Source organism: Pseudonaja textilis, chromosome 15 (genome assembly GCF_049901715.1).
Source record: "Pseudonaja textilis isolate UNSWEBS1 chromosome 15, rPseTex1.2, whole genome shotgun sequence".
NCBI classification, from domain to species: Eukaryota; Metazoa; Chordata; class Lepidosauria; order Squamata; family Elapidae; genus Pseudonaja; species Pseudonaja textilis.
Genome location: NC_142004.1, coordinates 11,212,573 through 11,234,591, shown reverse-complemented (window position 1 = coordinate 11,234,591; position 22,019 = coordinate 11,212,573). Strand labels below are relative to the sequence as shown.

At 52.0% G+C, this 22,019-nt stretch overlaps 2 protein-coding genes across 7 annotated transcripts in view; one reads left to right on the top strand and one right to left on the bottom strand.

Moving 5' to 3' along the window:
* The first annotated feature begins 249 nt into the window (after positions 1 to 249).
* LOC113447080 (coiled-coil domain-containing protein 74B-like) lies at positions 250 to 7,027 on the top strand. Of its 2 annotated transcripts, XM_026717084.2 has the most exons (7): positions 256 to 560; positions 646 to 690; positions 1,041 to 1,197; positions 4,220 to 4,436; positions 4,526 to 4,608; positions 5,619 to 5,669; positions 6,271 to 7,027. In XM_026717084.2, the coding sequence occupies exons 1-7, from the start codon at positions 311 to 313 to the stop codon at positions 6,407 to 6,409; spliced, it is 942 nt and encodes a 313-aa protein (XP_026572869.2). In that variant the 5' UTR covers positions 256 to 310; the 3' UTR covers positions 6,410 to 7,027. The 2 variants fall into 2 exon arrangements, with proteins under 2 accessions (XP_087769650.1, XP_026572869.2); XM_087913524.1 differs by lacking the exon at positions 5,619 to 5,669 and having other exon boundaries at positions 250 to 560.
* Positions 6,727 to 22,019, bottom strand: part of MED15 (mediator complex subunit 15) — a 32,178-nt gene continuing 16,885 nt past the window's right edge. For 3 of the 5 annotated variants that reach the window (XM_087913519.1, XM_026717008.2, XM_087913518.1), the window contains exons 9-18: positions 16,013 to 16,132; positions 13,400 to 13,542; positions 13,182 to 13,309; positions 11,912 to 12,046; positions 10,044 to 10,107; positions 9,622 to 9,688; positions 8,931 to 9,091; positions 8,171 to 8,337; positions 7,872 to 7,970; positions 6,727 to 7,471 (exon numbers count right to left, since the gene is read on the bottom strand). In XM_087913519.1, the coding sequence (XP_087769645.1) occupies positions 7,335 to 7,471; positions 7,872 to 7,970; positions 8,171 to 8,337; positions 8,931 to 9,091; positions 9,622 to 9,688; positions 10,044 to 10,107; positions 11,912 to 12,046; positions 13,182 to 13,309; positions 13,400 to 13,542; positions 16,013 to 16,132 (1,221 nt within the window). In that variant the 3' untranslated portion in view covers positions 6,727 to 7,334. The remainder of the gene's footprint in view (positions 7,472 to 7,871; positions 7,971 to 8,170; positions 8,338 to 8,930; positions 9,092 to 9,621; positions 9,689 to 10,043; positions 10,108 to 11,911; positions 12,047 to 13,181; positions 13,310 to 13,399; positions 13,543 to 16,012; positions 16,133 to 22,019) is intronic. The other 2 variants (XM_087913520.1, XM_026717009.2) reach the window with 1 other exon arrangement.

The window sequence follows — 22,019 nt, the reverse complement described above, 5'->3', positions numbered from 1 at the left end:
TCTCCTCACCTCCGCCCAGAGCAGCGGACAGGCGCCCGGGGGCTGCGGCTCCTCCTCCTCCTCCTCCTCCAGGCGGAGCTGCTCGGGGTCGGCGAGGCGCTCGGCTCCCTCTGCTTGGCCGGGGCGAGCGGCAGCGGCTCCCGGGGGCCCAGGGCGGCTTCCAGCCCCCGCCAGCGGCCCCTCCCCTCCGCGCAGCCCCCCGCGCGCGCCCGGTCTCCTTGGCGACGGGGACGCGGCGGCGGCGGCGGTGGAGCGAGCGAGCGAGGCTCGAGCCACGGCGCCCGCGATGCGACCCGGCCGGTGGTAGCGCATGCAGGGCTCGGGCTTCCCGCCGCTCGGCCACCTGCCGCACTGGCAGCGGGCGGGGCAGGCGGAGCGGCCCGGCCGGCCCCTCGCGCCCGGCGGGCCCGGCCCGTCCGAGGCCGCCCCGCCGCCCACGCCCCCCTCGAGGCGGGCGGGCCCCGAGCTGGAGCGCAGCCTGCAGTTCCTGCAGCAGCAACACGGCGAGACGCTCCGGCAGCTGCACCAGGAGATCGACCGGCTGAAGCGGCGCAACCAGGGTGCGGGCGGGCGGGGGGGGGAGGGGAAGGAGGGGGGGGGCCGCCCTGACCCGACCCCCCGCTGACCCCGCCTCTCTCCCCGCAGATCTGCAGTACCGGCTCATCATGCAGCCGCTGCTCCAGCAGGCAGGTAGGCCGGGCGGGGCGTCCCCTCGCCTCTCCCGGGCTCCTCTCCCCGGGCGGAAGGGAGGCGAGCCGGGAAGTCCGGGCCCAGTCGCGGGAGGCCGGACGGGCGGCCGCGGCTCAGGGGGGCGGCCCGGCTGGCGCGTCTCCCGCCGGGGCTCCGGCCCGCCGGACGCCGAGAGAGGAGGAGCCGCCGCGGAAGAGCGTCGCCGGCGGAAAGCCGGGCAGGGCGAAGCGGCCCCTTCGGGCTCCCCCTCGGCCTTTCTCGGGCCGCCCTGAGCTCGGGGGCCCGCCGGTGTCTCGGGGGCTGGGGGCGGCCTTTGCGAGCGCCGCCCCGGCCTCTCCCTCCTTTTGCAGAGGCGGAGCCGAGGGCCGGCGAGGACGAGACCCCGGCCGAAGAGGAGGCGGCCCCGGAGGGGAGCCCCGATTGGGCGGAGGACGCCGAAGGCCTCAGCCCGGAGCCCCAGGAGGCGGCGGCGGCGGCGGCGGCGGCGGCAGCAGCCCCCCCGGCCAGGTGGGAGAGCCCGGCCGGTGGCGGCTGTTTATGCCTTTTTTGATGATGAAAAGCAAAGAGTTTATAACACAAAAAGTTATAAAGGAGAAACAAAGAGAAAAGCGGGTTTCAAATTGCTTTTCTATCTGAACACGCGGGAGGCTAAACAACTCAAGGTACCTTTTGTGCAAGTGGACATAATCCATTCGACTAAAGTGTTTGCTACCATCCATGTTTTCTTTGATGTTCGCACTTCTTCCCACTGTCCAGACAAAAGAGGTATTTCTCATTTTTTATTCCACTTATTCCCTTAAAACCACTCCTCCATGTATTCATTTTTTAAAAATTATTTCTGTAAATGGGGGTTAGTCAGTCTGTGGCATCAAGCGAGGTTGAGAAAAAATGATCAAAAGTGCTTTTCTGGAACTCATGAAATTATCGTAATGATAAGAGGACTTTTGAAACCCGTTATTCTTTGCATGCCAAGAGTCTCCTTGATATGCAACGTGGGAAGGTTTTGAAGCAGCCCAGAAGGAAAATTGCCACTCGGCAGTTTGTCCCAGATTGAGATCTGGGACAACAGATCTGGCTAACAAATACACTGCTCAAAAAAAAAATAAAGGGAACACAAAAATAAGACATCCTAGATCTGAATGAATGAAATATTCTTATTAAATACTTTGTTCATTACATAGTTGAATGTGCTGACAACAAAATCACACAAAAATTATCAATGGAAATAAATTGAGCAACCCACGGAGGTCTGGATTTGGAGTTACATTCAAAATTAAAGTGGAAAAAACACTACAGGCTCATCCAACTTTGATGTCATGTCCTTAAAACAAGTCAAAATGAGGCTCACTAGTGTGTATGGCCTCCACATGCCTGTATGACCTCTCTACAACGCCTGGGCATGCTCCTGATGAGGTGGCAGATGGTCTCCTGAGGGATCTCCTCCCACACCTGGACTAAAGCATCCCCCAACTCCTGGACAGTCTGTGGTGCAACGTGGCCTTGGTGGATGGAGCGAAACATGATGTCCCAGATTTGCTCAATTGGATTCAGGTCTTGGGAACAGGCAGGCCAATCCATAGCATCAATGCCTTCATCTTGCAGGAACTGCTGACACACTCCAGCCACATGAGGTCAAGCATTGTCTTGCATTAGGAGGAACCCAGGGCCAACCGCACCAGCATATAGTCTTACAAGGGGTCTGAGGATCTCATCTCGGTACCTAATGGCAGTCAGGCTACCTCTGGCGAGCACATGGAGGGCTGTGCGGCCCCCTAAAGAAATGTCACCCCACACCTACTGACCCACTGCCAAACTGGTCATGCTAGAGGATGCTGCAGGCAGCAGAACGTTCTCCACGGCGTCTCCAGACCCTGTCACGTCTGTCACATGTGCTCAGTGTGAACCTGCTTTCATCTGTGAAGAGCACCGGGTGCCAGTGGTGAATTTGCCAATCTTGGTGTTCTCTGGTAAATGCCAAACGTCCTGCATGGTGTTGGGCTGTAAGCACAACCCCCACCTGTGGATGTCGGGCCCTCATACCACCCTCATGGAGTCTGTTTCTGAACGTTTGAGCAGCCACATGCACATTTGATGCCCGCTGGAGGTCATTTTGCAGGGCTCTGGCACTGCTCCTCCTGTACCTTCTTGCACAAAGGCTGAGGTAGCAGTCCTGATGCTGGATTGTTGCCCTCCTACGGCCTCCTCCACGTCTCCTGATGTACTGGCCTGTCTCCTGGTAGCGCCTCCATGCTCTGGACACTACACTGACACACACAGCAACCTTCTTGCCACAGCTCGTATTGATGTGCCATCCTGGATGAGCTGCACTACCTGAGCCACTTGTGTGGGTTGTAGACTCCGTCTCATGCTACCACGAGAGTGAAAGCACCGCCGGCATTCAAAAGTGATCAAACCATCCGCCAGAAAGCATAGGAACTGAGAAGTGGTCTGTGGTCACCACCTGCAGAACCACTCCTTTCTTGGGGATGTCTTGCTAACTGCCTCTGCCTTCCACCTGTTGTCTCTTCCATTTGCACAACAGCATGTGAAATTGATTGTCAATCAGTGTTGCTACCTAAGTGGACAGTTTGATTTCACAGAAGTGGGATTGACTTGGAGTTCCATTGTGTTGTTTAAGTGTTCCCTTTATTTTTTTGAGCAGTGTATATAAAATGATATACAGCAAGATTGGAAAAAATCTAACTGACAAGATCTGGAAACATCTAATAGCTTCATTTTTCAGAGAGGGAGAGAGAGAGAGATTGCATGCCAGATTTTTCTTCTAGGGAGTACATTTGTTCTACTGAACTTGCCTCAAGGTTTAAAGACTGACATCTCTCTGATCTTATTTTAAAGTATGAAATGGTTTTTGTCTGTTGGGCGATTAGAGTTCCATTCTACCTAGATCATTCTTAATGGTGCTGTTGGAAGAGACAGGAATTCAACACAGACAAATCAAAGACTTCACTTCCAAATCAAAGGACCTGAAAAAGTATAAGAAAGGGGTTTTCTTACCCACTTATTAGATTTATCCTGGGAACGCTGTGAGATTTCTTTTTATCTGCTTAAACTGATTCTGACTTCCAATCAGCTGACCAAATCATTTTGCATTTCTCCAAGCTGGGAAATTTGAATCCACAAAAGGAAAGAACTTTGCCTATTCCTTAAAGGGCAAGGTTTCTTTTTTCCTTTCCTCAGTACTCATCTAAATTTGATTAGACTTAATTTTTAATTTGAGCCCTCTTTTTTGGTGATACAAGAAAACTGAAGAAATAATTAAGCTCCGGTTGGTTTTTTTGGTACTGTGGGAATGTTATTAACATTTGGTTTCCATAGCTTAGTACATTTTGTCGTTTTGTTGTCCACGTTTATAATGACTGGAGCTTTTTGTGAGAAAGGAAGGGGCGTGATGGTGACTGGCTCTCCTTTGATTCAGTCTACTTTTCGCAGTCCTGACTTTGAGAGCCTCCTGGAGGCCGTGTGATTGAGACTTGCCAGCACTAATCCTGCCTTGCGTGTGTCATTGCAGAGACTCGTCCGTCTGCAACCGGAGGACGTCTCCGATGCCTCTGCTTCCTCCCGCAACAAGCCAGAGCAGGGCTGGAGACGTGAAAATCCCGTCTGCATCTTCCAACCCCTTCTTAGTGAACGTGCTGCCTTCCTACATGCGGAAGCCCCCCAGCCTGGAGGAATGTGAGGTGGTGATTCGCCAGCTGTGGAACATTAACCACATGCAGATGCAAGAGGTGAGGCCTCGGCTCTCTGGTGGGGCCAGAGATGCGTCGAGCAGGGAGGGCCCCGCGAGAGCCATTTTCTCCTCTCTTCCTGCCTGCAGCTGATGTACCTGAGATCATGCCTGGACGATATACACAAGACCAAAAGAATTCCGGAAGATTACATGTTGGCTGGTCAACTTGGGTAAGCTTTGTTTGGAGAGGAAGGCGGAAGGGTCCGGCACACACCTTTTTCTGGCGCCAAGGGAGAGTCCAAAATCAGCCTGGAGCAAATGACTTTCCCCTCCCCTGAGGGGGCCGATTCGCCTCCTCAAATTTTAGAACAAACTCAATTCTTCTCACACGAAGACTCAGGTCCTAAGAAGAAGATGCCTGTGGTGGTCTCTGAATCTCAAGAGGTTTCCCCCCCCCCCCCAGGGTCCTGAATGTGGCCCTGAAGGAAACGGGATGTCTTCTTCTCAAACAAGGGAAGGCAGGTGCCACATCTGCTTCACATAGCCCCGCAGAACCGACCTGGTTTGAGTAAAGCGTTTGCTGAGGTTCTGGACAATCCAACCCTCCCTGGTCCTAGTTGAGGACTCTTGGACTGGGGAGGGGGAGGCTGGGCCTCTCCTCCTCCCCTCCAGGAAATCCATGGCCAAGAATAGGCTGGAATGGGATCCGCCCTCCCAGTCCAGCCTCGTCACCTCTTATCCATCCTGCCTGGTTTCTTGTGTTGGGAGCCAAGCAGCCTAGACACACTCTGAGCGCCAATGGTTAGGATTAGGGATCCCCCTGGATCGTGCCGGCTCTCCCATGGTGATTTTCATTGGACCTTGGAAAAATAGGGAAAAATAGATTCTCTTCCTGGGACTTGTTTGGTGATATCCGAATGAAAAGACAAAAGATTGGGTTCTGCCCACTTTGATGCCAAGTTCAAGGCAGGGCACACACCCAATGCATGGGCTTCTTTGCGAAGTACAATCATGGTTAGCTTGATTGCTCGATTGTTGAGGGAAGAACGTTCCCCCAGACTCCCCCGGCTCACCTGAGCCTCCAGCCCCTCCGGTCTGTGGCATTCTCTTTGCTGGCTCTTTGAACAAGAGCCAAGGTCTCCACTCCATGCCCCGTTCAGCTAGCTGGGTGGAACTGTCTGCCAAAAAGGGCCAGGCGAGCTTTCTCCTTTTGGGAACCAATCCAAGCCGTTTCATTTAGGAGCCAGGACAGCACGAAGTTGCCCAGAGTGAGGAACGCCCCAAAGAAATGGTAAGCAGCCCCCTTTTAATATTCCCCCTTGATTAGGGTGATGAGATCCACATTTTTCCCCTGCATGCCTAAAGTATCACAATTCAGCAATGGAAAATACTTCCAATCGTGGCCTTGTAGAAAAATATCAAATGTGGGCAGTTAAGATCATAGAAAAAAAACACCCAACTCTGTTTTGACTACATCTGCTGCTTCGCTTTCTGCCTCTTGCAAATATTAATTTGGAACTTTAAAAAAAAAACTTCAGACCTTAAAAGAAATGGAGAAAATTTGAAACGGAGCTGGGTTGCTTATTTGGAAGTGTGTACCTGTATGCAGGCATGTGCTTGGTCTGCACAGCTGAAAACAGCTTTTGACCAAGACTGTTTCTTTCCTGGTCCAATTGGCGTGTTCCAAAACATGTTAACGCTGACATCAACCCAGTAGTCTTGATGTAACCCCAATAACAATGTATTTTTGAGCATTTTCCCCTTTGTTGGCTGAGAGAGGACAAGAGAATAGTTGCTTTTGCTTGAGGAGGAGTCCTTTACAAGGCCTTGAAGAATGGCCGCCCCCTTCAAGCCTCCTCCCCACCCACCAACAGGCCCGCTTTGTTTTCCAGCCGGATCCTGACCCCGCTGCCCGCTGCCGAAAGAGCCGTGCTGCCCGCCCTGAAGCAGACGCTGGGGAATGCCTTTGCCGAGAGGCAGAAACGAGCACAGGCCGTTCAGAGGAACCGGCTGCACAGGACCGCCCTGTAGCCAGGAGACCACCACCCCACCAGCCACCTCGGCAGCCGGCTGCCTTTGGGACCCCCCAGAGCCCTGGGGCTGCTTGTGAGGCCTCTCCCCCGATTCTTGTTAGACTTTGTATGTATGCTGACTTTCGTGCTCGCTGCACTACAGAGAGCCAGAGTTCTAGTGCTTAGTTGCGAAGACCGTCTTGCCGTCCAAAGCAGCGCTCTCCTCCGTCTGCCATAGCGCAGGAGGAGGCCCAACGCAGGCGAGCCTGCTTAGATCAAAGGGATGTGTGAAAACATAGCAAACGTGGGCTGGTAAAAAGAGCCTGGGTGTTAAAATACTGTACCAATAGATTTATTACAATAAAACTAACGCATTGATTGGTGTTGGAAAGATCGTGCCACTTGTAAATAATCAGCATCTTGCAAAGTAATCACTTGAAAATCTTCAGAAGGGGCAGAGTGCTCAGAGGTTGACAGGAGGGGCAGCGGCAGCACCCGGGGTGGCGTCTTAAGAACGCCAACCTTCGGGAAGGCGGAAAAACGGTGTCCAAACAGCCCCATTCCTGGAACTGAAGTGCCAGAAGCATCAGCTGGAGTGCCGAAAGCAGGAGGTTCTGCCTGAACCCACGGTGGTCCCGATCCCGGCCAGCCCCCACTGGATGCCTCGGGAGTCGTGGAGCGCGGTGGGTCCTGCTGCTGAGCGAGGGCAGGGCTGATGCCGGACCGGCTGCCCTTCTTGCCCCGAGGGACCGAGTCCGCGTTCCACAAGCTCGTCTCTGCAAAGGCACCTTGAGCCCTCCTCTGGAAACCGGACCTTCCCGTGAGTGTCGTTAGGAGCCTGGCCAGCCGCCAGAGACAGAAGCAGCGCAAGCAGAAAGGCCAGCTCCGAGCCCAGGAAAAGCTCCCCTTGCTCCCCCTGGTGCCTGGCTGGCGAGGCTGGCGGGTCAAGCGGCAGACAAGCAGGCCTGCCGGATGCTCTGGGCCCAGGTGTTGAGCAGGGCGGTGACCGAGTGCTTGTCCGGCAGCTGCAACAATTTGGACATCATGTAGCGATACACCGACTGCAGGAAAGGGTTTGCCTCTGCAAAGGGAGACTCGAGGTCAGCAGGAGAAACCGAATGGGCTCTCCTGCTTGAGCAGGCGGCCGGACTAGATGACCTCCAGTGTCCCTTCCGCCCCAATTCCTATTAAGAAAGAGGCACCATGACCCCTGCCCTGCAGAACCAGGAGTAGAAACTCAGGAAGGCGGTTCCTTCTTTATAAACAGAGCCTTGACCTGTGGGAGCCATTTCTCTACCCAGCTTGCTCTCTGCCCCCCCCCCCCCCGCCATCGTACGGGTTCCGAAAGTCCTTTGGCTCAGCGATGGGGTCCCGGGATTCCCCCTCCCCACCAGCTGAGGGCGTGGCCAGAACGGGGCTGCCCAAAACGACTGAGCGCAGGACAGGAACAAGGAGCCACGCCCCAGCCGCCAGCGCCCTACCGTATTGCTGGGGGTTGTCGATCCAGAGGGGGCTCTGCTCCGGGTAGTCGGCCGGCACGCTGAGCTGCAGTGGAGGGACGCTCGGAAGGTTCTTGTCATCTAGAACCAGAGGTGCCATTTGTGTGTGTGTGCGTGTGTGTGTGTGTAATCTTGCAAAACCCACCTGGAAGCATTTTTTGCACCTCCATCCAAAGCCCCAACCAGCCCTTCTCTCTTCCTCCGTCCCCCTGCCTCCCTCGGGGGGGGCGGGGGGCAGACCCTGCAGGGGCCCCAGCCCCCAAACAGCCTTGGCCACTCACCTATCTTGCAGATGAGGTGGACAGTGCCGTTGTTGCTGCAGTGGGCGGGGTCGAGGTTGACAAGGAACTTGGGGTTCAACCTGGCCACCTCCCCTTGCAGCACATTGGGGATGGTCTGCCGCTCGTCGTCCTCGTACTTCCGCTTCCGGGGGGAAGGCACCGGGGTCCTGGGCAGAGAGAGGGGCCCACCCGGCCAGGCAACTGTTCACGGCTGCATCCAGGCACACAGCTAGTCCTCGACTTACAACAGCTCCTTACCAACCTTTCCCCAGGGACAAGAGTTCGGAAGAGACGCCTGACTTGGGGCAGCTTTTCACACCTGGGACCCTTGTGGGGACCCTCTCTCTGGTCAAAATCCGGCTGCTTCGGTGTCCCCTGATCCCCTTTTGTGACCTCCTGACAAGCAAAGTCAGTGGGGAAGCCGGATTCACTTAACGACCGTGTTAGTAACTTAGCTACTACAGTGGTTCACTCAACAAAGGTCGTAAAACGGGGCAAACTCACTTCCCAGCTGTCTCCCTTAGCAACAGAAATTTTGGGCTCCACTGTGGTTGTAAGTCAAGGACCACCTGTAACCGTACCTTTTTATTTTTCGTACATTTAACGAAGACGAGGCCCGCCAAACCAAGCCCCCGGGAGTGTGAATGTGGCCAATTCCAAAGGCTTCCCCAACGCTTCGGCCCGGCTTGTGTTCCCCAAAACCTTCCCGCCTCTGGAGTTGGCTCGCTCTGTCCCAAGAGAGTGGAAGAGGGACGCTTACATGATTGGGGGGCCATGGATGGCGGTCACGGCCGGCATGAAAGTCCGATAGAGGGAATGATTGAAGACTGGTGAGCGGATATTGGCAATGACAGCATCCAGCAACGGTTGGCACAAGTACTGCTGCTTTGTGGGAGGCACTGCAGGGGGAGGAGGGGTGGGCTGGCACACAAGAGAGACACCCGTTACCTGCACGTCAAGCGAGCCCCTTTGTGGCTACCTCGACCTGCTTAGTAGGCCTGAAAACGTAGCGAACACAAAAAGGCCAACTGAAACGCCGAGGCTGTTTCCTTACCCTCGTTCTAGCGGTCTAGTGCAGGGGGGCTCCAACCTTAGCAACTTTTAAGACGTGTGGATTTCAACTCCTAGGATCCCAAGGTTGGAGACCCCTGATCCTAGTGAGTGTCTGGACTCTCCAGAGGCCCATTTTCCCCCACCTGGTCAATGCGGAGGAGCGCAGCTAGGATCAGAAAGGGAGTCTTTCTGATCTGGTGGTTGGCTCAGCCCCTCCTTGGCTCTGGCCTGGCCCATCCCTGCCTGCCGCCTCCTGCACACTCAATTCAGGCTCTCTTTCCACCTGCAACTCCAGGGCCTCCCCGAAGGGCAGAGCCCGAGTCCCTGAGGGATGGACAGGCTGCTGTATTTGGGGATAACAGAAAGGCGGGAGAATTCGCCCCCCCCACTCCGCTTACCACGGCCATGTCGTTCTTGAGCTTCTCCAGAGCAATTTCGCATTTCTGCAACGTTTTCAGAGGGCAGCTGAGGAGGAAAGAAAAAGGGCTCTCAGATGCCCCCCCCTGGGGAAAAGCAGGACATGCCTTGGATCTACGGCCAAAGCCGCGACCAGGAAGTGAATGCGACCCCCCCGTTTGTCAGCATCCCCCTGGGGCTGAGAAGAGCGAAAGGTACGGAGGGGCTGCTAGCGGCCGAGAGCACCCGTGCAATGCTGGGACTGATCGTACGATGGAGGCCTGTAGCGATGAGGAGCCGGTGGAGCAGGCCCCCCGCCCCCCACCCCTGAGCTTCCCTGCAAGGGAGGATCCCCACGGGGGAGGGGGGGGGGAAGCAGCGGCAGAGGCTCGCGGGGGAAAATGTGCCACAACCAAGAATTTACCGCTTCTTAGGATCCGTCAGAATGTCCAGCAGACTCTTCATCTTGCTCAGGTCCTTCTTCCTGTCTGGATGGGAAAAAGGCAGGGATGCCCAAACCGTCAGAAGAAAACGGGGGGGGGGGAGGGACACGGGGGGGGCATGCGTGGTCTATAGGGTAGCCTTGCAGTCCATTCCCTTCACTGGGGAACTCGAAAGCAAAATGTAGAATTGGCCCAAATTGAACAGAGTCAGAAAAAGAAAAAGAAAAAACCAGCAGCCAAAACATAATCCCACCACGGAAGGCCTGGGAGGTGATTCTGTTATATTGCACTGTTATGACTCCCCTTCAAAATTCCAACGAACAAAACAGAAAACAGCCGTTTCACAATTAAATCAAACGGAAAGAAGTCTTACAAGATAACGGCTGGCAGGAATCTCAACCCACAGCAAAAATCTTTTACTCTGTCCGGCAAACCAGTCCTGGCAATAAATCTCCAGTCTCAGAGCTTCTTGCTGTAACGTCCTCATTCAAATAAGTCACTTTGTTCCTGGCAAATTGTACCAGCCCAGCTGTGTCCTTTTATACTCATTGAGGCAACGTGCTAAATTACTGACTCGCTCTCCTCTTTCGCTCCCGCTGATTTTGCCTTCTCAACCGTCTTCCGTTCCTTACATTTAACCACAAATTTTCCAAGTTCTCATCTCCACTAGAAGACTCTCTCAAAACTTCCCTGTCAGCCATTCCCAGCTGTTGATCAGATAAGGAACCAGAGGAGGTCAAAGGTCCTGACAATTCTAATACATCAGGTCTGTCTTCCTTTGTCACGTCCATCTCCTCATCCTGGTTACCAGTCCAATCACTGAGCCATGCCGGCTCATATTTTTCTGCCATGTCCTCCTCACTTGAACTCATATCAGTCACAGGAGCTGAATCCAAGCCCGGAGCCACAACACTGCACTATATTAATTTATTTGATCCTTTTTTGTTAAGTTTTTGTTGTTTTAAATGTGGTTTTATATTCTGCAAGCCTCCTTGAGTCGCCATGGCGGCAATATAAATTCCATAAACGAACAAACGAACAAACTGGAATTCCTGATTGTGGCCTCGTAGGAATATTTCCCCCCATTTCCCCTGAGCTGATTGGCCTGGATTAATAACATAAAGGTAACTAGGGACGTTTCCCATCACCTTCTCTTCCCCCCCCCCCCCCTCTGCTTCCAGTGGAATCATTGCCAAATGATATATGTATGTTTTGGACAATGAAGGAGTCCTTTGACTAACGTGTGTCGTCTGCCATGGATTTATAAGCAAAGAGTGCGCTATTGACCATGGCTGTGAAAAAAAATATCGCAGCATCAATGATTGGATAAAATTGCATTTTTTAGAGTCAGGTTTGGTGAAGTGACATTTAAAGTGACATTTATAAAGTCTAAATTTAAAGCTTTGGCAAAGCAAAACGACCAAGTGAATAAAATTATTGATCACGCTAAGCCAAGTGAATGACAGGGTCAACTTTTTAGAAAACAGTAAAACCGCTTTTGCGCTTTTCGCTTTAAACTGAAATAAATGAGACTTTAATTTTGGGATTTGATTATTAAAACTTTCGTGATTATAGAAAAACTGTGTACTATTGAATTTTAAAGCAAAAGGTTACTGATTTTTGGCATTTTAACTGTACTGAAGAAAACCAGAAGTTATTCTATTTTGTTTTCTTTATTCCTTGCACGTTCCCCCCATTATCTTTTAATTTTGTTCTCTTGTAGAAATTCAATAAATTGTGTATATGGGGAGGGGGAGAAAGTAAGTTCTTCTCCCACTCCTGTGATTGAAAGCACAGAACCCCCCCCCACCCCCAAAACAAAACCCCCCAAAAAGAGGGGGACCCAGACCTTCGTTTTTGTCAATCTTGTTGATCATCCTGCGCAGAGGCTCGATGTATTTGGACAGCTGCTTGAGCTTCTCCAAGTACTGCTGCTCCTCGGACTGGCTGGAGCTGGCCGGGCTCATGACAGAGCTGGGGTTGCCTTGCAGGACAAAAAAACAGCGTGTTAAAGGGGAGGGGGGGGTGGCTTAGCAGAGCTCCCCTCCCCCGCCCGCTTAGCCTCAGGTCTTGAGGATTCAGGAGCAGGAGGCTGACCGGCCCAGTCCACTGAGGGCAGGGCAGAGCTTCCCACCTCACAAAGCCAGGTGCCACAAGAAGAGGTATCAGGTAGAACAGTGATGGTGAACCTTTTGGTTGTGGTGTGCCCCCGCTCTGTTCCCTCGCCTACACTGTGCATTCGCACACCTCCCAGCTGATTTTCGGCCTGTTTGAGGCCATTTTCACCCTCCCGGAGGTTTGAACCTCTGCAGCCTCGGGAGGCCGAAAAATGGGCCTTCTGGAAATACCGGAAGTGCCCATTTTCAGCCTCTGGAGGCCGAGGGAGGCAGTTATCACCCTCTCAGAGGCTTGAGGGAAGCCCGTTTTTCAGCCTCCCGAGGCTGCAGAGGCTTCTCTCGAGCCACTGGGAGGGCGAAAATGGCCTCAAACGGGCTGAAAACCAGCTGGGAGGCACGCGCATGCACAGTGCGGGTAAGTTTGGCTGGGGCTCACCTGCCTGCACAAAGGGCTCTGCGTGCCAGGTTGGCCATCACGGAGGTAGAAGATGAAACTGAGGTATTAAACAAAAGAAGGCTCCTGCCTCTAGGTCAGGGCTCCCCAACCTTGGCCACTTTAAGCCTGGCGGACTTCAACTCCCAGAAGTCCGCCAGGCTTAAAGTGGCCAAGGTCGGGGACCACTGCTCTAGGCGATTCTTTCCTCTCCCTATCGTGTTAAAATACAGCTTAGCTGTAACTTCAGGCAGCTTACAGGAGCTGGAAACTAAACAAGGAGAGAAGGAACCTAGAACTCGGGAGAAATTTCCTAACAACGAGAACCATTAATCATGGAATTAATCTCCGGAATGATGTAGGGCCTCCTGTTTGAGTGGAGGGGGTGAGGGTTGGACTAGAAGACCTCCAAGTCCCCTCCAACTCTGCCATTCTGTTATTCAGCTCCCACAGTCACTGGGCCTCCTTCTCTGACCTGGCCAGGTCCCCCAAAAACCCACTGCCAAGAAACCTCCTCCTGAAGGAATCCACCATTCGTTTTAGAAGAGGCCGCAAGCGGTGCAGGGCACCTGGTGTGTTGAGCGGCCCCGGAGACGGGACGCTGAAGTTCTGCGGTGTGCGGGCAGCTGCCGGGCTCTGTGAAGGCTGCGGAGACGGACTGGGAAGGAAGCTGCTGGGAGACGGGGCTGGCCCAGAACTGGAAGAGGAGGAAGAGGAAGATTCAACGCCCGGAGCAGGGACGGGCCAGCGGCTGCTGCTTTCACTCCACCGAGAGATCAGCCCTCACCTGACATTGGAGTTGGGTTGGGAGTTGGGCTGCCCGGGCTGAGGAGAAGGCTGTGGCTGAGGCGGGGGGGGCATCGGCTGGGGTGTCGGGGCTTGCTGGACCGGAGACGGGGAAGACATCATGGTGATGCTGCTCTGGCTGACCTGGAAGAGAAAGTCCGTCTATGGCAAGAGGCGCCTCGGCAGAGCAGGCAGACTTGGGGTCCCGCACTCAGGCCCAAGGAGCCCCTCTCCTTTGGGTCTCTGTGGCCGCCTCTCAGCTGAACCCCAACATTACGAGGGGACCGTGAACTATTTCCTCAGTTGCACAAAGCAAGCCCATAAAACGAAGACTGGAGGCCCTTGTAAGCGTGAGGAAGGTGGCCAATATATGTCTCCCGTGACCCCACTGCACCCCGCCTGGCTCTGAGCGGCTCTCGAGAGAAACTAATCCCAGAGAGACCGGGACAAAATGGCATCTGGAAACAGGTGGCCTTCGGTTAGCTGACTGATATGGCTGCCCGTCACAAACTGCAATTCATCCGAGTGCAGAATTAGCTCACCTTAGCCGGAGGTTCCCAAATCCTATCCACATTTTGAAAGGCCGCTTCCTTGGTTCCCGGCATAACCCACAATTGAAGAAGATGCCACTCTAGCACCACCGGGGTGCACCGACTACTAAGGAGGCCTCTAAGGACCCTCGGGGACAAGTTCAGTCAGCCAGAGAGAGCCCAATGCCCGCCAGCCCCTATTTCGACCAGAATGCACAATGGCTGGGCAAGAAGATGGCCAGAGCTCAGCTTCCCACAAACTTTATCTAAGCCTGGACTTACAAAACGTACCAATTCTCTCAGGAACGTGACCCCCGACTTGAAGGCAGATGGTTCTGAGTGCAAAGTGTGTTCAGATTCAAAGCTTCCTCATTTAGGCCTCTCAGCTGCCTTTACAGAAAGCCACTTTCGTGACCGAAAGCCAAGGAGACACCTGAGCACGTCCGTCCTCCAACCTCACCACGCAACAGCGCCATTAGTCAGGAGCTGCGCTGGGAAGGAAAACTCCCGAGGAGGAGAAAAAGGAAGTCACGGGGAGGGGGCTGCAGCTTCTTCTCAGACCAAGATAACAAAAGGGGCTTTTCAGAAATCGCCCTTGGCGGAGACGCCACCGCACAGAGGAGGCATGGAGGGCTGGCCAGGCAGAACAATCGGCAAGGAGGCCCCAGCGCAGGCCAAGAAAGCCAGAGGGATGGAAATGCCACGGAGGTGCCGCCGCTAGTCTCCTCTTGCCACCCAGAGCCCCGGGCCACAGGGAGGATGTGGACTAAACCCCCGTTTCAGGTTGATGCACTGCCAGGTAAGTCAAACGCAAGCTTCGCTGCAGACCAAAAACGGCTTTCAAGGCCTGCCCCCAAAAGAGGACGGAAGCTGAACGTGACCTGCCTTCTCCCTGGACTTGTATCGGGGGCTCTGAAGCTACCAAAATCATCGCGTAACCTCCAGGTTCAGAATGGGAACAGCCACGGGAAGAGAGAAGAGCTGCTGCTTGGGGGGGGGGCAGAAGGAGGTAACTGGTTGCAACTGGATGGCTACCCAACCAGCTGGCGGGAATAGAAGAGTCCTTAGACTTATACACCGCTTCACGGTGTCTTCACAGCGCTCTCTAAGCGGTTTACAGAGCCAGCCTCTGGCCCCCAACAACCTGGGTCTTCATTTTACCCACCTGGGAAGGAGGGAAGGCTGAGTCAACCTTCAGCCTGGTAAGGATCAAGCTGCCAAATTGCAGGCAGCCGGCAGGCAGCAGAAGGAGCCTGCAGCACTGCACTCTAACTACTGCACCACCGGGCTCAATCCTTCCAAGAAGGCCACTGGCACGATAAAAAGGCAGGAAAAACAGAAAGGGGGGGTTGAGACACCCCGGGAAAGGGGGAGGGTGCGGCTATTCTGACCCAAAGCGGGGTCAACCGAGGTAGCCACTGGCTAGCAACCCGGAGAAGCCACACCAAGGGCGCTGAGGAAAAACGGGCCCAGAAACAGCCCAATTAACCTGGCCCTCTCCCCCTTTGATCCTGACCCAATTCACAGGATACCGAGCGTGAAGATAGAGGAGAGGAAGCAAAGCCCACCAACCCGGATGATTTCCCCCTACCCCGACACCCCCAGGGATCAAGGCCTTCGACTGCCGTCTGCCAGAATGATAAAAACTGAGAAAAACGACTCTTTGGGCTCTAGGAGCTTGAAGTAAGTTTGACGTGTGAAGTTCTCTTGCGTTTTCCTTCCAACCTATTGAAGGAACTGTAAAACGGAGCCCAGATCTCGGCAGAAGGGCTCCGTTCCAGGGTTTAAGAGAAGGCGGAGGAGGAGCTCCGGAGCCGAGGGGCAACGGAAAAGACTCCCTTCGGTCATGACCCCGCCCCCAGGACCGCCACCCCCAAACTGACCCTGCCTGCTCTGGAGGATGTCAGCGGCATCAAGTCTCTCTCCTCACCTGCATTCCCGTCTCAGCTCCCGGACAGCACCGCCACCCCCACCCCCCCAGCAGCTGCTCTGAGCGCGGGCCAAGGGTGGGAGATGACCGACCGCGGCCCATCAGCCCTTGCACAAACCCCCAGCCACACAACCCACTCCGCCCCACGAAGTACCTGAGGCATTTGTGGTCCACCCAAAGGCATGGTGCTTGGAGGCGTGGCAGAGACAGCGGTGGTGGGCGGGAACCGTGGTCTTATTGGCATCCCACCTCGGGCCATACTTGCGGTGATCATCTTGGGAGGACAGAGGGACAGACAAAAGTAATCGCAACACGAGAAATGCAGCACATTGGCAGGATAAGAAGCGCATGCAGCCCTCTGGGGAGCCGGAAGCCAAGCGCACTCGTCCCAGGAAGGCTCCTGGCTAATGCAGCGGGAGGGGGGGCCACTGCAGTCCCGTCACAGGAGAGGTGGGACGGGGAGGGTCACCTCTAGGGGAAGCCCAGGGGTCACTGGCACTGCGTTTGTCTCCTTCTAGCAAGGGGCACAGGCCTGGGTGGAGACACAGGTGGACCTGTGGCCGGATCAGCACCTGGCGAGCATTCAAGTAAGCCAGCTGGGGGTGTCGGCACCAATTGGCCGGCCTCTTTGGGGAACCACCACTAAGTCAAAGACTGCAGCGGCCATAGCACACGTGTCAGAAGGTCAGCGCTGGCCACGGCCACTGCAGAAGAAAAGCATGCAGGCGCCACAGCCAAAGGGGAAAGAAGCCACAGCTCGGGAGCATCCAATGAGAGCATCATGCTTAGCTGATGGGCAACAAGGAAGCTCCGTTCCCAGCCTGGGCTGGGGGGAGCCGCTCAGAAGCAGCCCCGGGGAGGAGACACGGACCACATGCACACGGGCTGGCAACATCCACCGCATGCAGGGAAAGGGCAGCCACAACCAGCAGGCAGCGCTGCACAACACCAGCTTCCAAGCGAAGGCAGGCGGGACGATGGGAGGGGGGGGCAGCAAGACAGGTGGGGGCAGCGGCAGATGGACTCCCTCCAGGCATTCCTCCGCATTCTGAGCCACGCGGGAGGCCCAGCCTCCTGCCACACTGCCAAAGGGGAGCCGGTGGGAGCCAGAGGCAGCCCTGACCCGGAGCAGGAGCACCACCACCACCGTCAGCACCACCAGGGACCCCCGCGGACAGCAGCCGGAGGCTCCAGCAAGGCAGCAACCCTCAGCTTCCAGGGAGGCCAACCTGTCAAACCTGCCCTGCAGCATATCAGGGGCGCATGAGCCAGGAGAGCAGCTGCTCAGGGCCAGGAACAGCAGCCCCAGCTGGGCCCGGGGAAGGGACGGCCTGCTCGCCTCTCTTGCAGAGGCCCAGCAGAACCTGCGAGGCTGCCTCCCAACAGGGGAGCTGAGGGACGGAGGCCCCAGGAGAAACGGCCTAATTCTGCCCCCCCACCCCAAAGGGACGGATGACCGGCCAAGCTGACTGAAAGGCCGGGGGAGCGTTTTGTGAAGGGCCACTCCAGCTGTTCTCCAAGGCGGACAGAGGCCTTTCAGGGCTGGTGCTGCCAAGGTGCCCTTCCCTGGCTTCAGCCCCCAGGTGTGCTCAACTGAACTGCAGGGCCCGTAGCCCATCACAGGCATAGCCTCAGGCGACTCTTCTCTGCACCCCCACCTCCACCCCCGCCCCCCCACCCCAAGATCCCACTGCACAGCCAGAACACCCTCTGGGGAGATGTGGAATTGTTGAAAGGGGCAAAGTTGCAAAGACATGCTCAGCCCAGGTGCGCCTCCCCTAGAAAAGACACTGGCGCTCAGCAGCCCCCACCCAGTTGCTTTGGAAGAAGAAAGCAGAAACCGGCCTGTAGGTGCTCTGGTTCCCCCGGTCTGGCCAGGCGGTTGCTAAAGTGAGAAGCCCCCCAAGTTTTCACCCGGGGCAAAGGTGAAGAAGCCTCCCCTCTCTTTGCCACCTTCAAAGACGCATCCAACGAGCTGCCCCAGAGGGTGGAGGCCATTCTGGAGCCAAGTGGGCACACTGGTGTTTTCAGCAGATTTGGGGCTCTCTCCCAAAAGTGGGTCGCTTGATGTAGCTTTATGTCCCTCCAGATCCTGCCCTTTTCTGCCCCCCAAGATGCGTCTAAGGGATTGTTGTGGTTCGCCAACAGCCGGTGCAGACGGCAGAGGTATCAGACAGTGAGGAAGAAAGGGGACCAGTCAGGGAGTCTGGGGAGGATTTGGAGGAGGGTCCTGCATCCGATGCAGGGATGGGGCCAGGACCATCTGATATTCTTTTATTTTAACACTTATCCAATCTTTAACCCAGGTCAGAATGGCCGCTCTGTAATATATTCCCCAGTCCAGTAGGCCGAATCCTCCTTTTTTAGCCGCACTACTTCGCCAAATTCCTCTAATTGCTCTATCAATTTTGGTCCCGAATTTTGCGGATCTTCTAAAATAAAAACCAAATCGACAGCGAAGGCTTGTAATTTATATTCTTCTTCCTTTATTTTTAGTCCTTTTATTTCCGGTTCTTTCCTAATTATTCTTGTTAGTCAAAATGAAAATAAATAATAAAGGTGATAATAGACATTCCTGCCTCGTTCCTTTATGTATCTCAAATTTATTTGTTGTATGGTCATTTGACAATATCCTAGTTTGTTGTTTATTATATATTGCTGATACTACATTTAGGAATTTTTGCCCCAAATCCACATACTTAATTTGTTGCAGAATGAAACTCCATTTTACATTGTCAAAGGCCTTTTTAGTGTCCAGGAATCATAATGCTACCTATTCTCCACTACGCTCTTCATAATACTCTATGATGTCTAAAATTGTCCTAATATTATTGCTAAGATGTCTATGTGGAAGGAAGCCATTTTGGTCTGTGTGTATAAATTTATTTAGTATTTTCTTGAATCTTTCGGCTATTATGAAAATTTTATAGTCCACATTTAATAGAGATATTGACCTATAATTTCCTATCTTTGATCATTTTTTTCTTTTGGAATAATCGTAATCGTTGCTTCCTTCCACGATTCCAAAATCTTTGCCTTATCCAGGACTTCGTTAAATAATTTAAGTAATCTGTCGCCTAATATTTCTTGTTGAGTTTTGTATAATTCAGCAGGGAGTGCATCCGGGCCAGCCGCCTTGTTATTTTTTTGTTTATTTATTGCCCAGGTCACTTCTTCAAGATTTATACTTCTATTCAATAGGATTTTTTCTTCTTCCGATATTCTCGGAAGATTCGCTTTCTTGAAACATTTTATCACTTTTTCTTCCATTATGTGTTCTTTATATAAGTCCTCATAAAATTTTTGGGCTATATTCCTTTTCATTTCTTCTTGATAATGTATTTCCCCGTTTGTTTTGTAGCTTAGTGATCCATCTTTTTTCCACTGTTTTTTCAATTTCCAGGCTAGCCATCTTCCTGGTTTATTGGCATTCTCAAATACATTTTGTTTTATTCTTTTCAGATTTTGGGCTAAATCTTCTTTTTCCAGCAAATTTATTTCATGTTTTATTAAGTCCATTCTTGTTTTTCACTGGGGAATTTAGGCCATTAATGTTCATCGAAATTACCTCATATTTCTTTTTTCTTTTCTATTTCTTTGTCTCATATTTCTTGTTGCTCTCGTTTTCCTGGATTCTGCATATTGTCTTTCATATGTTTCTGCCTTTCTTCTTCCATATCTCCTCTCCTTCTTGTCCGTGAATTTTCTTCCTTATTTTCTACCTCAGCTCCTCTTTCCTCAGCCAAGTCTTTCCTTTCTTCCTCTTCTTCCACTGCTGTCTCTTCTTCAATAGCAAATTGTTGATCATAGAAATCTTCCACTTTGTCAATTGTGTCTAGTTGATGTCTCTTCTCCTGCCAGTTGAACATAATTCCCTAGCGCATTAACCATCTAAAACTTATGTTATATTTTATTAGCTTCATTGTCAGAAAGTGGTAAGGTCTCCTCAAATTCCCTAACTCTTCTCGGCACCTGTTTAAGAACAGTTGTTTTCCGTTATGTTCTACAGGATCATCTCTCATTCTGTGTAATGTTTCATCGCACACCGACTTCTTAATCAGTCGAACATGAACTTCTGTAGGAAGATTGTGCCTTCTTCCACAGTTTGTCTGTACTCTATACATCTCGTCTATTTCCATCACAATTTCTTCTTTTTCCAATTTCAATATTTTCGCAATTATCTCACCCATTACATCCGGCAAATCATCTTCTTTTTCCTCCTTAATATTTTGGAATCTCAGATAGTGAGCTGCTTTTTCTGCTTCCAGTAGAATTACCGTAGATTCCAGCTCTTCATTTGTTTGTATCAGCTTATCTATCAGGTCTTCCACTTTTTTTCTCCTCTTTATCCATTTTAGATTCTATTTCTGCTATCTTGGTTTTTCCTCATGTCTTGTTGGTACCACACAATTTTTCATCTATAATTTGGATTTTTTTCTTTTGATTCAGATCTTACTGATCCTATCTCTGTTTTCAGGTCTTCATGGTTTTTAGATAGCATTTCTTGCAAATTCGGCATTAGTCCTTGTAGATCTTTTATCGAGTTCGATCTCTCCCTTGGTAACATTTTGTCTATAGCTCTCTGTGTGGAGGGACTGGCCATTGAGGTCGTTGTCAATGTTTGGGTATTTTTTTTTCCAGCTCCCGGCTTAGGTTTATTTGTATTACTTGTCATACTAAATATCTTTGCTATAATATTTTTTCCACCACCTCTTCCAGTTTTTTTCTTCTCTTTCAAATCCCTCGTTTTTTAATTTCTAACACTAACATGTCACTCTGCAATATTTAATTAATAATTTTCCCCCTTATATCAGTTCTATAACTATATCACTTGTCCAAATATTTATATTAATATTGAAGCCAATCTAAAAATAAATCCAATCTAATACCCAATAATCAGTAGTATGTTAAAATATATCCACAATAATACCAATCAATATATGATAATTAATTTTAACAAATATATTGCTTAGAATAATCCCACTTAGTCAAACCTTGAAGATAACAAATATATATCTAATTAATCTATAGCATAATATACCAATCTATCAAAATATATAATAATAAAAATTTTCTCTTATACTTTAAGTAATCAACCTAGCTATCAGGTATATATTATATGATTTATATTTGTATTTGTATATTTGTATAATTGTATCAATCTATATTACCCAATATATGCAGAGATCAGAGTGTATTACATTTACCTATATACTTGCCTATATATGCAATAAATTAATAAATTTCTTAATAAGTTAAGAATCAACAAAATGTACCAAAAAGAAAAGAAGAACAAGAGCTTTACTATAAAGGGACAAATAACCAAGTATCCTTTTTCTTGTTAGTTTCACTTCAGTTCAGAAACCAGCAGGTGTCTCTCACGAAGCGCTACGATGTCTCTTTGTCAACTTCAAAATTGCAGGCTCATTTCTTTGTACCCTCCATTTTAATTAGTTCCAAGTTTCTTTTTCCAAAAAAGTTCAGAACAGTTCAAAAAGAAATATAGAGCCAAAATCCAAAAAGAATTCAATTTCACCATGATATTTGATCAAAGTTATCAATTCTCTCTCGGTTTTTTAAATCAAGTTCGTAAGTTCAAAGTTAACCGGCTGTGTGGCGCAACAGCCATTTCTGGGGTCCTCGGTCTTCCTGGCACAGGCGGCCTGGAAGGGCCGCTGGGACTCTGGCAGCCTGAAGACCGAGATGAGGGATCCCCAGCTGGGACTGTTGTGCGACTGGGGAAAGCTGAACTGAGCTGATCCCTCTGGGGGAGAGACGGGGAGGAGAGCAGGTCTGCGGAGTGGGAGAGCGCAGGGCAACGGAGGGAGAGGGTGGAGGAGGCATGAGTGTGGGACGAGCGATCCAGGCCAAAGGCAGAAAAGGCCGGCCTTTGGGCCTCCCTCGAGAGCGTTGGGGGGCTGAGGCCGATGCAGAACGGCTGGCAGAGCTGGGGAGTCTGGGTATCTCTGGCGCAAGGCACCCCGACCTCAGAGCGAGCGGGACAAAGAGTCCCACGAAGGGTCTTCCTTGGAGCAACAGGGGCCCATCCAAGACAGAGCCAAGGAGAGGGAGAAATGGCGGGGGGGGGGGCTTAACTGACAGCCAGTCATCTCAAAGTTACAATGGCACTTAGAAGCAACCAGTTCCCACCCTCCCCACCT